This window comes from Phytophthora ramorum (genome assembly GCF_020800215.1).
Source record: "Phytophthora ramorum isolate Pr-102 chromosome Unknown Phyram_PR-102_s0016, whole genome shotgun sequence".
Classification (NCBI taxonomy): Eukaryota; Oomycota; class Peronosporomycetes; order Peronosporales; family Peronosporaceae; genus Phytophthora; species Phytophthora ramorum.
In genome coordinates this window covers 365,880-378,473 of record NW_027150662.1, presented here as the reverse complement: position 1 = coordinate 378,473, position 12,594 = coordinate 365,880, and the positions used below count along the sequence as shown (strand labels likewise).

Sequence of the window (12,594 nt, the reverse complement as noted above, 5' to 3'; positions counted from 1 at the left end):
GCGATTCCTTCGCGGGATTATCCATGATCTACCATTGCTGGTGTCCGCCCTCTTCGCCACAGCTTACGTGCACATTGTAAGCGCCATCACGATTGTATCGCAATGGGATCTGGCCTTGTTTGCACTGTGCAGCGTCGCTCTGAAGCTGTTGCTGCAAGAACTGGCCAAGAACTTCTTGTCCAAAAAGAGGCGAACGCCCAATATGCGTTTGATGGCCATCACCGTGGCGGCCCCCACGATTCTGATCGACACGCAATTGCGAACTGTTGTGCTATGCCAGGCCAACGCTTCCATGACACTGGTCGGTTCACTGTTACTCGCTCTGGCTGAAGTTTGTATTCGAGTGGGTAGAGCTGTCTACTTGCGGTGGCACGTGCATCGAGTGGCTGCACAAAGCGCCATCCAAGCCCCAGTACTCATCATTCCTCCTCCTGGTAGGAAATCGATCATGAAGACCTCGCAGATCCACGTGGCTCCACTCCGCAGAACGTCGTCATTGCACATTATCGACCCCGTCCAGGACCGCGTCCATCGACTGTTGTCGCTGCACGCCGCCGAAGTTTATTCCGACATGCACGCCGAGTACATCGCCATGGGCTGCTCCTACGGGATCCTCTTCTTCTTTGGTTCGAACCCAAAGTATCAGCTTGGTAGTGGTGTCATCAGTTCTCGGCCATCGCAATGGACCAACGCGGGCATCTCCGGCTTCCAACTCGGCCTCGAGGTCGTCGTGGACTTTGTCGCGTGTGCTCTGGAGATCCACCTCGGCATCAACTTTGAGCACTTTAACCAGGAAAATTCGTTCCTCGCAGTCTTCATGGTCGCCGTCGCACTCGTCAACGTGCACATCTCGTCGGGGATTTACCTGCACCCGTGACCGGCAGCCGTTCGTCTACAGCAGACGCTGACGTCATCGTCACTTCAATTCACTGACACATGGCTACACTTTTGAGTGTACCAACATATTGGCACATCCCGTACACCTAATATTGTTCATTCACATTAATATAATCAGATCATTGATATACAAAGGTATCTAGCACGATTTTGCTATGATGACGATAATACGATGTAAAACCTAGTTATCAGTATACGCAGACAACAAATCCAGTCTTTATCAGCTTCTGCAGTGTTCTCGCGTTGAACTGGTAGTCTGACACCCATCGTTCACAGTCCGAATCGCTCGTCGGAGCAGACGCCAGTTAGGTCGGAACAGGAATCAGGCGCGCCATTCCCCCCTTCCCCTCACGTCCAGCAGCAGAAACAGATCCAAGATGGCCAACCGCAATGCGCAGGAGCTGGCAGAGAACGTGCTGTCCCTCTACGACGTGAGCTCGAACCGGGACGCGACCATCGCCAAGTACTACCTGCCCGACGCCGTGTTCACGGACCCCATCGTGTCGGTGCGCGGCGTGGACAACATCCAGGCGCAGTTCCGCGTGCTATCCAAGTTCGTCAAATCGTCCAAGGCCACGCTCGTGCGCGGTTCCATGGCGGGCGCCTCGGTGCTCACCATTGACAGCTCCATGGTGTACCGCCTCAAGCCCTTCCCGAGCCTCTTTAAGGTCGTGCTGCGCGTCTTCTCGGTGCTCGAGCTCAAGAACGGCCGCATCGCGTCCCACACGGACCACTTCGACTTCTACTCGGTGCTGGCCAACGTGCCGTTCGTCGCCTTCTTCTACGCGCAGTTCCGCCCCATGTTCGGCGCCGCCAGCTCCGCCGTTATCAAGAGACTCGTGCCCTCGCACACTCAGGCGGCCATCTCGGCCAGCAAGGCTACAACCAACGGCAACGGCGTGGCTACGGCGGTGGCCACCTAAGCAAAAAGACGAGAAGACAGTCCGAGGTCCAAACTGTGCAGATCGACGGACGATGGACGCCTCGTGTATATTTTAACGGCGTGGCAAAGAGGAGAGGAGCAGTGAGCTGCGCTATAATCTCAAAAGTGACTTTTCTTTTTGAGGAGTGCTTTTGTCTTATTGAGATGACCACATTCCTCTATGCACTGCTGTCGAGGGCGCTAAATTGGACTGGTCCAGCGAGCGGTGCAGCTACGGTACACGTACTCCAATCGTACATGTAGGATCAAGCTCTACGAACGTAGAGCCTCTGTTAGTTATTGGCATTATGCTTTTTACTTCCATTCCCCTGCGGCTCAATGCGGTAGTCCTAGACCGGCGAACGGATCTCTTCCATTGGGACGAGCACCAGTGTTACCGCCAGCTGCAACTCCGGTCGGCGAAAAGTACGTGCTGATGTTTGTGGCTGCGTTGCCGCCTCCCATGATTGGCTGCTGCTGCTGGTGGTACTGGTGCTGCTGGAAAGCTCCATGCTGCTGTTGCATGCCCATACCCTGCTGCATCCCCATGCCCATGTGCATCTGCTGGTGCTGCTGCTGACCGTAGCCTTGCATTCCAACGCGAGCCTGGCTGTAGCCATTGTTGTTGCGCTGAGGAGCACCATAGGCCAGCGACGGCGCTGACAAGCCATCAAACGCACTGAAGTCCTTGGGTACAGGCGCCGCATTAAACTGGTTCATGATGTTCGAATTGGGCTGCTGACTCTGGTTCGTGTGCGCGGGGACGAACGGGTCAAACGGAGCCGCCCCATTTGTCGACGGCGGGTTGGACGGCACTGCAAACGGATCGAAAGCCGTCGAGTTCGACAAAGGAGCAGGCGGGGCCGACGTGAAAGCGCCGAAAACGTCCGCACTCGCTGGTGCAGGAGTAGGAGCAGGAGCAGCATTAAAGTCCGCAAATCCTGTCGACGTCGGAGGCGACGCAAATGCACCGAAACCATCGTTCGAGCTCACAGGAGCCGCTGCAAAATTGCCCCATCCATCGCCCCCAGAGCTGCTACTGGCACCAAAAGCGTCAAAGCTCCCGGACGTCTCCTTCTTCTGCGCCGGAGCGTCAAAGTCCAGCAAGTTGGTGACAGGAGGTGATGACGTAGCAGCACTGGTCTTGGGCGCGACGCTGCTGGATCCAGCGCCGTCCTCAGCGTAAAAGGCCTTGTCGTTGTACACTCGGTTGATGAACTGCTTGTAGTAGTCGAGCGGGTCGTCCTTGGTGGGCTTGCGCAGCTGCGTCTCGTCCCAGCGGCCAAGCCACACACGTGCCGCCACAGCGTTGCCGCCGCCGTTCTGCTCCCGCAGCGCGTCCACCTCGTCCATGCTCCAGTTGCTCATGCTCACGCTCTTGACGCGCATGCTGTAGCTCTGGTGCGCGCTCTTGCAGTTGGAGCACACGAACGTGCGCACCTTCTCGCAGATGTTCTGGTGGCCGAAGCGGTTGTAGTTGCCGCAGTTCACGCACGTTTTGTTGGCCTCCAGCTTCTTGAGCGCGTTGAGCGCTGCCTCCGCTTCCGCCGCCATGGCAATTCGATTGCTGCTACTTCTGCTGTTTGGGGTGGCGATGGCACAATGAATAAGGGGGCCGCCGCAGTCTGCAAGCGACGCGTCCTCACGGTCCTCCCTCTTGTCTGACCCGAAATAGCAGCTCTCGCGGGTTGCCTTCTTAAATACGTACAATTTATAACATTTATTATCACATGCAAATCAGGTAACAAAGACCTTTTTATATGAAAATATTATGAAACTATAATCGATGCGTACACTCACAGCATAGGTATAAACAGGTTTCAGTTTTGAGGAAATTGGCGTCGTGGCGTTGTGATGGAGACGAAACTACCGCGGAACAGTGACGTGGCACACATCTCCAGTCGCACAATAAGAGTGACGGTCAACTTCAACATACCAACCAACACTCTTGTATTTTGCTGCAGTTTTACTGGGCTTGCCGTCATCTCTTGTTGTTTCGGCAGATATATTTTAACTTTACTGCCTCTTGGTGGCTGTAGTGATGCATTATTGCAGACATTGCAGCTTGCTGAGTGTAGCTGAATGTTGGCATTTGGGGAATTGCGCGAAGGTAGACGCCGGGTGACTGCTTCACCAGCTTTTCTTGCTCGTTGTGGTATCGAGCCAATGCTAGTAATGTAGCCCCTCGTAGAAGCTTACATCGTTTTGCTATCATTCCTGTTATGCACTGTCAAAGCCAGTTGCTGATGACCAGTTGCTATCCATTTACATACGAAACCTGTCTAAGTCGATTGCTTCCCGCCTTTCTTGCTGCAACGTTTTGTGCATTATTTGACGCGGATGGCGGCGTCTCCGCCGTTCTGCTTCCGACTGGAGGCGACGCGGGGGCCGCACAGCGACGCCACGCACCGCTATTGCTGGCAGGAACATCCTCCTTCGCCCTCCTCTTCGTCCGCCGTCCGATTGCTGTCCATCGGCCGCAAGAAGCGCTGCTGGCTGCGACTGACCAAGGACCTGGAGGTATCGAGCTTCCACGCAGAGTTGCGCTTCTTAGGAGATGGAGACGGCAGTATACGCCTCGTGCTGCGGGACATCAAGAGCACGAACGGGACGAAGCTCAATGGAGAGCCTTTGCGGCCGCAACAGGATTATCAGTTGAGCAGTGGGGACCTCATTGGCGTGGGCAGGACCAGTCTTCGCTTCGTGAAGGTTAAACACTCGCAACCTTGCGGAGACGAGGAGGAGTACGCTGCCAATGCTGCTACTTGTACTGCTGTACTAACGTCGAGTGCTTCGTCGTCAATGGCCCCAGCTGCTGCTGCTCCTGAGGAGATTGAGCTGGACGAGAGCTCGACAGAGGAGATAGAGGCTCCGGCGCTTCCAGCTTCGACGTCTGCAGGCCCCAAGGCTGTGACTGCTGTTGTTGGGTCGAAAGGTACACCTAGAGATCAACCAGATATAGAACCTGCTCATGACGAGGGGCAGAAGCCGGCAAAGGACGCCGTGGGGCACAAAGCGGTGAAGGACGGGGTTGGTGCTGACAAAGGGAAGGAGGGGGGTGATAATGTCGTCTTGGGTTTGGTGCAGAAGGCGAAGGCTACTAAGAAAGGTTGGGGTCGAACTGGAGGTGTGGATGAGTTTACACCTGAGGATGCTACCTGTACAATTTGTACTGCGATGATCGGACAGCTTGACATGCTGGAGCAGCAGGCTCACCTAAATGAATGTCTCGGTGGACGCGTTGCAACTAGAAGTGCAGATACTTCTGTTACCACCGCCTTGTCTACGACTGCAACTAAGGATGCTAAACCGAAATCACGAAAGCGTGGAAATGCTGGAGGTGGTGTCGCTCGAACGAAGAGACCGAGAAAGCCGAAGGCAAGTGAAGGTGACCCCGCCCCGAAGGCTATAAAGATGAGGAAACGGAAGCGAGCGGGAGATGGGGAAGATATCGAGCTATCATTGGCGTTAGCGCCAACGTCGAAGGTGAGCAAGGAGCAGCAAACGGATATGCAACTTGCAGTGGCGAAGACAAAACTAGAGGATCTTGATGTCCAGATGGCGAAGCTCGCAAAGCGGCGAGCTAATCTCGTGAAAACGTTAGACAGGCTGGGGAGAACGAAGGAGAAACTGCGGAAGTCGCAAGTGCTGCCACCAGCGAAGGTGCCGAAGTTCCTGGATCTGGCAGCTGCGTTGGCTGCGATTTTTCCAAGCAACCGGCAGGCCCACGCAGACCAGCGTGAAAGCATGGAGGACGAGAGAAATGTTTCCTTCGTAGCAAAGCGGTATACTCCATCGAGGTGGATTGAAAGTGAAGTTGCCATAGATTGTGAGGATGAGAAGCAAGCTGAATTAGCGACGGTAGCCGCCATTTCGATGTGGGCGCGCGCTTCGCAGCAGCTTTTTGGGCTACAGCGCGATACGCTACTGTACCGCAATAGCGTGCTTCGGGCATTTCTCGGTGACGACGAGGATGTGGATATCAGTAGCATCGAAATGGACAGCGCCGACGACGTGGGTAACGAAGACGCTGATGTTGTACGTGGAGAGGAATCTGAAGCAGAGGCTCTGCTTCCACCCGTGGCTCCGGATGCGACTGCTGATCAACGATCGGTCTGGACTCCAGGCGTTGAGGAGGTTCCAGACGTGGTGAAATGTGTGTTTCCTAACTGGCAGCAGGATTTGGCATTTTTGCAGGAACAGACGGCAGAAGAGTTAGAGATGGCTCTTGAAGCCATGCATGCGGCAGTGAAGCAAGCTGACGACGCGGAGGCAAATCTAGGAGAAAACATTCGTGCGACGGCGATTGAAGAGCCGATTGCTGGTGAACTGTCCGTTGCTCCTTCGAAGTGTTCACCTTCGATTCGAGGAGACCAGCAGCTTGCGTGCGAGTATATGGCGCAGATAATGACGCGGCTTATAGACGAAAAACGGCGGCCAACAGACCCTGCAAGTCTCTCTAACGGGCAAGAGGTGGTTGACCTAGCTGGTTTTAGCAATGATAATGACCGACCGCAACGAGACGCTAGCACAGTCAGCAACAACGGAGCCGGAGCAAAACCATACGACCCCGAAGAGCTCCCAACGGTGCGGAATGCAGAGCTTGTCATCGACCAGCCAACTCATCAAGATGCAACGAACCCCGTGTAAACCACTCGCTGGTCGCAGCATTCCGATCAATTATGCAGGCGAGCCAAACCTTGACATGCAAGTTGAACCCATATCTTGCCTTTTCCGGCCAATCACCAACGAAACCCCGTCAAAGTCGAAAATATCAGGTCGCCATTCTGCACCTGGATCGCCATTCTGGAGAATCGACGGACGAGAACATGACGCCGCTTCGCTTCTCGCTGTTCGTGGCGCTGGGAATGTCGTCCGCCGCCGCCGTGCAAGTGAGCGTATGCCGCGATGCCACGTACGAGCTGTCAGTGGACGCTTCGTCGCTGTGCGCGGGCTCTGGATCGTCCCCCGCGGGTTGGAGCTGTCCCAAGGCGGGCGACGTAGCAGTGGCTGACTGCCTCTCGACGCTCGCGTCGTTCGGGAGCGGCAGCTGCGTGGCACCTGAGGACGCGCAGTGCCAGGTGGTGAATGGGGACACGTGGGGCTGCGTGCTGCCGTCTGTGGGCTGCAACGAGGCACCGCAGGAGCAGGAGAGCGCGTGTGAGACGTGGGACTACAGCGGAGACGACTCGGTGGATAGCTCCGGCTCCTTCGATGGCAATGAGGACTACGACGAGAGCTGGTTCACGCAGACCACGCAGCTGCGTGAGATCTACGACTGTGGGGACAAACCCACGCCCGCTCCGACGACTGCGACGCCAGAGGCGACCCCTGCAGCTACAGAGAGCAATGACACAGAGGCACCGACTCCGACCCCAACGCCCGCAGCCACTGACACAGAGATGCCGACTCTAACCCCAACACCTGCAGCTACAGAGACAGAGACAGAGACAGAGACAGAGACCCCGACGCCGGCGACTACGGACTGCAGTGGATCGTCAAGTGGAGAGACGGACGTCGCACATGCAGGCTACGGCGAGACGGAGGTGGGAGACGATGACAGTGCAGCTGGGAACTCGGCCACGGTGACGTTCGCTGCTGCTGATGCCACGAGCTTTGGAGGGCTCAGTGGTGAGCAGTTGGCGGTGGTTGCGGCGGTGGTGGCTTTCGCCGCTGTTGTTCTGGCGGCAGTCGCGGTTGTTTACGCCAGGAAGAGACGCACGAGGGGTGGCCTAGAGGAGGCAGCTGATGCCTCTGAGAGTGAAGAAGACAAGAACGAGGACGATGCTGCCGAGAGTGAGTCGGAGGATGGGCCTATGGTCGTTCCCCCGACTCCTGCTGTGGTGACTGGAAAAATGGCGACGACGCCCACAGCCAGCACGAGGGCGAAGGTGACGACGCCGAAGATGACACCAACAGCGGATGAGACTGCAGCGAAGACGAGTGCGTCTGAGGGAGTTGAGAAGACAGAAGTGGACGGTGAGGAGAGCGCCACTACCAAGGACGCAGGCGCTACCCAGGACGATTGATTGCTGTGTACACGTATCCCCGACCATCAAGCAACGGGCAAGTCAATCAGCGTTGTTGTTATTCATCCCTCATACACGTAGCTACTACTGTAGTAAGCTTAGTATAACCTATCAACACTTTTTTTAAAGCTTAGTTCAGTTCGCGCCGAAGTGTATTTTGGTCACCTCGGCACTGGAATCGGGCACGTATCACGCCCCTCAGCTCTGCCGAAACTTTCCAGCTCGGTGTGCACCCAACAGGTCATCGCTTCATGTAGCCATCGAGAGCCGTGTGGAAAACTGGAACGCACCAGCCGTGAGCTCTCAAAGCAGGTGAAAGTGTCATCTCGACTGACGCAGCCACCACAACAGGCCGCACGAGGTTTTGGCATACGACGCTTTTAGCGGCTAGGCAAAGTTCAGCTTCATGAGCTTCTTCCTCATTGCGAGCGCCGAAAAGGTTAGTGATGGACATCCAGTCTGGCGTACGATTAAAAAAATACGAAAATTAGGAACCTAGGAATCTAGGAATGTCACACGCCTCTATTTAGGGCCCCCTCGGACTAGCATTGCAAGGCTTGCAGCCCAGCAACAATCGGCATCGCCAAACCTGCTCTCGACGTCGGAAGAACCGCTTCGTTGGGTCGAGAGCATTATTGTGCGATCGAAAAGAAGCAACCAGCGCGCGTCGTCTATTACATAATACTACTAGTATGGAGTGCCTCCATACAATCTATCCAAACGACAGTCCCAATGACTAAAGCATCGGAGCCGGCAAGCCATCGATTTCAAATCCAGCTATCCGAGCCGCTCTTCTGCACAGACTAGCTTCGGCGTATGTAGCTGGTCGCTGGTCTGTCAGTTGTCCGAAATCATTTCCGACTTCGACGTCGCGGCGGCGCGACACTATGAAAATCTGCTCATTTTTGGCGCAACAGGTCTATTATAATGATTTTTCAAAAGCCTACCAATACTACAATGCGGCCGCCACAATGCTTATGTAGTCGTAGCCCACTGCTAGAGCTGGCTGCTGGCTGCTGCAAGGAGGGCCCTCCATGTTGCGCCAAAAAGCACTGAATTAACATGTAAATCCCAAATATATCCGTACCCCGTCGCTGTAACGTCAGAAATCCATCGAGGGTAGGGCATGAAAACCGACTTTTTAGATGGACGATCGCAATTCGCGAACGAACATGGTTTCGCTAGGCTAGGCTCGGTGTCCGATGCTGTCGAGGGCGGCGACAGTGGAGATCCTAGCTGCATCATTCAACGGTGCCACCAAGACGCAATGTATTATCGGCCGCTCTGAATCGCTTCGGCCATGTGGCAAAAAATGCGTCTCGCCAACCACTCGCCACCTGCGCTCAAATTTTGTTGGCCAATCAGATACTTTCTTCTCGGCATTTCAGCGAATCCGCGGCCCGCAGTGATCACAGTGGACACCTGTCGCCACATACCCGAAAACTCAAGGAGCGGTCCGACTATCCCATGGCTCATTCTTGCTTTTCGCTTGAGACCCGCATTGCTACCGCCGCTGAAACTGGCCGGTACATTTCCCCCACACTAACTCCCACACAAACATGCTGCCCGCGCTGCTTCTAGCGCTGGCGCTCAGCTCGTCTTCCAGCGCCGCCGTCGAGGTGAGCGTGTGCCGCGACGCTACGTACGAGCTGTCGGTGGACGCGTCCACGCTCTGCGCTGGCTCCGGGTCGTCGCCCGTGGGCTTCAGCTGCCCCACAGCAGGCGACGTGGCCGTGGCCGACTGCCACTCGTACCTGCCGTCGTACAAGGGCGGTAGCTGCGTTGCCCCTGAAGACGCCGTTTGCCAACTCGTGACCAGCGACACGTGGGGCTGCGTCCTCCCCACGATTGGCTGCAGCGACGTCCCCGAGGAGAACAAGTGCGCGACGTGGGACTACGACGGTGAGGACACCGTGGACCTGGACGGCTCGGGATCCTTCGACGGCAATGAGGACTACGATGAGAGCTGGTTCGTGCAGACCACCGAGCTGCGTGACCTCTACGACTGCGGAGACAAACCTACGCCCGCCCCCACGACGCCCGAAGTCACTCCTGCAGCTACAACCACAGCTCCGACCCCCACGCCGACGCCAGCAGCTACAACGCCGGCCCCAACCCCAGCGGCTACAACACCGTCGCCCACCCCGGCGGCGACCAAGACCAAGACGCCGTCGCCCACCCCCGCGGCGACCAACACGACCGAGACGCCGACCCCCACGCCGGCAGCTACAAAGACGACGACCCCTACGCCCACACCGGCGTCTACAAAAACGACGCCGTCGCCTACTCCGGCATCGACGACGACGTACGGAAGCTCGTCAACCAGCGCGTCTGAGGACGGAGACGTTGGCGATGACGAGACTCAGGTCGGAGATGAAGACAGCGCAGCCACAGACTCTTCGACGGTCTCGTTGTCCTCAGGAGACGTTGCCGCCTCTGCGGGCCTGAGTGCCGGTGTCGTGGCTGCCATCGCTGCTGCTGCTGCGTTAGTGGCGGTCGTGGCTGTTGCTGCAGTCTACGCCAGGAAGAAACACATTGCCAAGCAACAGACTCAAGCGGACGCACCCGCCACGCGCGAACGCAGAGAGAGCATCGAGTACGAGATGGCGCTGACGCCACCCAATGCGTTGACGTCACCCACAGTCATGACGTCCCCCAGAATGTAACAGACCAAGGACAGAGCTTAGCTGAGCCATCGAGACTGAGCTACGACCACGTGTCCATTGACACTCATTGAGTAATGCAATTGCAATTTTCTAGCTGCGTTAAGACGCAGGAGACCAAAGGAAGCCGAAGAGAACAATCAAATACCATTATGTGTCTAAGACTTGAGTGCAAAAGCGTCTACTGAGTCGTGAAGGGGTTCGTGAATGTCGGGGCCGCAATCCCCACGATGCTGCCGAACTGCTCGCTGAACGAGTTCTCGGCCTCCGCGCCCAGTTGCTGGCGAGCAGCACGCCGCTTGAGTTTGCGCCACTGCTTGGCCTTTCGTCGCGCAGCCATGGCCGTCTGCGGGTTCAACGCGTCCTGCGCCAACTTGGCAGCCAGCTCCTGGGTGGACAGAGCGGTGTGTGGCAGCGTGAAATCAGCAGAGTCGTCGGCCATCTCCGAGTCCGAGTCCATGTCGGAATCCGAGTCGGAATCGCCCAGCATCTGACTGATGCGAGCGGAAGCGGGGGTGGGCTCGCTCGATTCAGGCTCCATCGTCACGTCCCCACTACCGACTGGGATCGAGCACTGCGGGCCGCTGGTCTCCTTGGAAGCCTCCGCGTCCAAGAAGATGCTCGTCGGGTTCAGCTCCTCGTCGGCGACGTCAAATTCCTGTCCGAACGACGTCACGAGCTGCGTGTCCAGCACCTGCACGCTCTGGTCTGGAGGCGGCGTGAAGTACGGCAGCTTGCCGCGGTTCCAGTCCTGCAGCACGATACGAGCAGCGGCCTGGCGGTCAGGGATCCCTCCCTTGCCCAGCTTGCCCTTGGCCTGCGCCACCAGCACCAAGAACTGCACTGCGTCCTGGAAGCACTTCGTCACTGTATCGACCGGTAGCTGGTAGAGCTCCGCGAGCTGCGCCGGTTGGCAGCGCGTCAGCAGCACTTGCACCGCTCCAACCGGGTCCGCCATCGACTCGGTGTTGATACAGTTCCGCAGCAGCAGCGCGCTCGAGTCCGAGTGGTCGAACACGATACCGGGGCAATCCAGCAGCTTGATCTTGCTGTCAATGTGCACCTCCTGCATGACCTTAGTATGCCCCGCGGTACTCGACACACTCGCAGCCTTGCTGCGCTTGAGCGAGTTAATAACTGAGCTCTTGCCCACGTTCGGGTATCCAATAACTCCAACCGTGATGGCCGTCTTGACGCCGTGACTACGACAATAATTCTTGAGCAACTGCATGAGCGCGTCGGTGCCCACAGCTTTGCTGCCATTCACTGCCTCACCCGCAGCTTTATCTGCTCTGCCAAAGTTGGCGCTGAGATGCTTGGACTGATTCTGCGTGGACGCCTTGAAGGCCACCGTCGGGTAGAAGCCCCGCAGGTACTTGAGCCACGGCTGTAGGACGTGCGGCGGCACGAGGTCCACCTTGTTGAGCACCAGCACGAGCTTCTTGCCGTGTCGGTTGCCGATGGCGTCCTCCATCTCCAGTGTGCGGCAACCCATGGGGTCCCGCGCGTCCAGCACCTCCAGCACCACGTCGGCCTTGTCCACGACCTTACGCAGCTCCTTCATGTAGGCTCTGCGTGACGCATCGTTGATCACGAGCTCTTCGTGCTGCTGAGTCGGCGTCTGGATCTGATTCTGCTCGAACTGCTCCTTGCTCTGCGCTGCACGGCCCGCGAGCTCTGCGAGACTCAGGCCTGATACCACGCCGCGGAGACGCCCGACCTGCTGACTGCGGAGCTGTTCGCGCTTCTGCTGCAATTTCTGCATGCTCTGCTGCTTGCCCACAATCTTCTTGGGCACCTGTCGATTCTGCTGGCCCAGGTGGCTCTTGCCACCGCGCAGCGCCTGCGCCGCGATGCCCTGGCGCTTGGCGGCGCGCCGCGGAGGAGCCTGCTTGCGTCCCATCGGTATACTCAAGTGGTGGTTGGCGAGTGGCGACTGGTTGTGGGGTGCACACAATCGATTTCTTGAAATGGGTTTTACGACGCCCAAAAATTGAGGGAAAAGGAGCAGGTGAACCCATTTTTTTATGTAGCCATTTGATCCAGTTGAAGTGGCCTTGGTCTCTTGATCTTCTCGCTGGTA

At 57.0% G+C, this 12,594-nt stretch overlaps 7 protein-coding genes across 8 annotated transcripts; 5 read left to right on the top strand and 2 right to left on the bottom strand.

Moving 5' to 3' along the window:
* Nucleotides 1–23: 23 nt before the first annotated feature.
* Nucleotides 24–877, top strand: KRP23_12757 (uncharacterized protein; the record flags this gene model as incomplete). Its single annotated transcript, XM_067883389.1, has 2 exons — nucleotides 24–76; nucleotides 133–877. The coding sequence occupies 2 exons, from the start codon at nucleotides 24–26 to the stop codon at nucleotides 875–877; spliced, it is 798 nt and encodes a 265-aa protein (XP_067738839.1).
* Nucleotides 878–1,274: 397 nt separating this feature from the next.
* On the top strand, nucleotides 1,275–1,820 carry KRP23_12756 (uncharacterized protein; the record flags this gene model as incomplete). The annotated part of the gene is made up of 1 exon (XM_067883388.1): nucleotides 1,275–1,820. One exon carries the CDS (start codon nucleotides 1,275–1,277, stop codon nucleotides 1,818–1,820), a length of 546 nt encoding a protein of 181 aa, XP_067738838.1.
* A 335-nt stretch (nucleotides 1,821–2,155) lies between these two features.
* KRP23_12755 (putative ADP-ribosylation factor GTPase-activating protein AGD14) lies at nucleotides 2,156–3,373 on the bottom strand (the record flags this gene model as incomplete). The annotated part of the gene is made up of 1 exon (XM_067883387.1): nucleotides 2,156–3,373. One exon carries the CDS (start codon nucleotides 3,371–3,373, stop codon nucleotides 2,156–2,158), a length of 1,218 nt encoding a protein of 405 aa, XP_067738837.1.
* A 786-nt stretch (nucleotides 3,374–4,159) lies between these two features.
* On the top strand, nucleotides 4,160–6,469 carry KRP23_12754 (uncharacterized protein; the record flags this gene model as incomplete). Its single annotated transcript, XM_067883386.1, has 1 exon — nucleotides 4,160–6,469. The coding sequence occupies one exon, from the start codon at nucleotides 4,160–4,162 to the stop codon at nucleotides 6,467–6,469; it is 2,310 nt and encodes a 769-aa protein (XP_067738836.1).
* A 179-nt stretch (nucleotides 6,470–6,648) lies between these two features.
* Nucleotides 6,649–7,848, top strand: KRP23_12753 (uncharacterized protein; the record flags this gene model as incomplete). The annotated part of the gene is made up of 1 exon (XM_067883384.1): nucleotides 6,649–7,848. One exon carries the CDS (start codon nucleotides 6,649–6,651, stop codon nucleotides 7,846–7,848), a length of 1,200 nt encoding a protein of 399 aa, XP_067738835.1.
* Nucleotides 7,849–9,407: 1,559 nt separating this feature from the next.
* On the top strand, nucleotides 9,408–10,514 carry KRP23_12752 (uncharacterized protein; the record flags this gene model as incomplete). Its single annotated transcript, XM_067883383.1, has 1 exon — nucleotides 9,408–10,514. One exon carries the CDS (start codon nucleotides 9,408–9,410, stop codon nucleotides 10,512–10,514), a length of 1,107 nt encoding a protein of 368 aa, XP_067738834.1.
* Nucleotides 10,515–10,692: 178 nt separating this feature from the next.
* KRP23_12751 (Guanine nucleotide-binding protein-like 3-like protein) lies at nucleotides 10,693–12,414 on the bottom strand (the record flags this gene model as incomplete). Of its 2 annotated transcripts, XM_067883381.1 has the most annotated exons (2): nucleotides 11,588–11,626; nucleotides 11,689–12,414. In XM_067883381.1, 2 exons carry the CDS (start codon nucleotides 12,412–12,414, stop codon nucleotides 11,588–11,590), a joined length of 765 nt encoding a protein of 254 aa, XP_067738832.1. The 2 variants fall into 2 exon arrangements, with proteins under 2 accessions (XP_067738833.1, XP_067738832.1); XM_067883382.1 differs by having other exon boundaries at nucleotides 10,693–12,414.
* Between the last annotated feature and the right edge of the window lie 180 nt (nucleotides 12,415–12,594).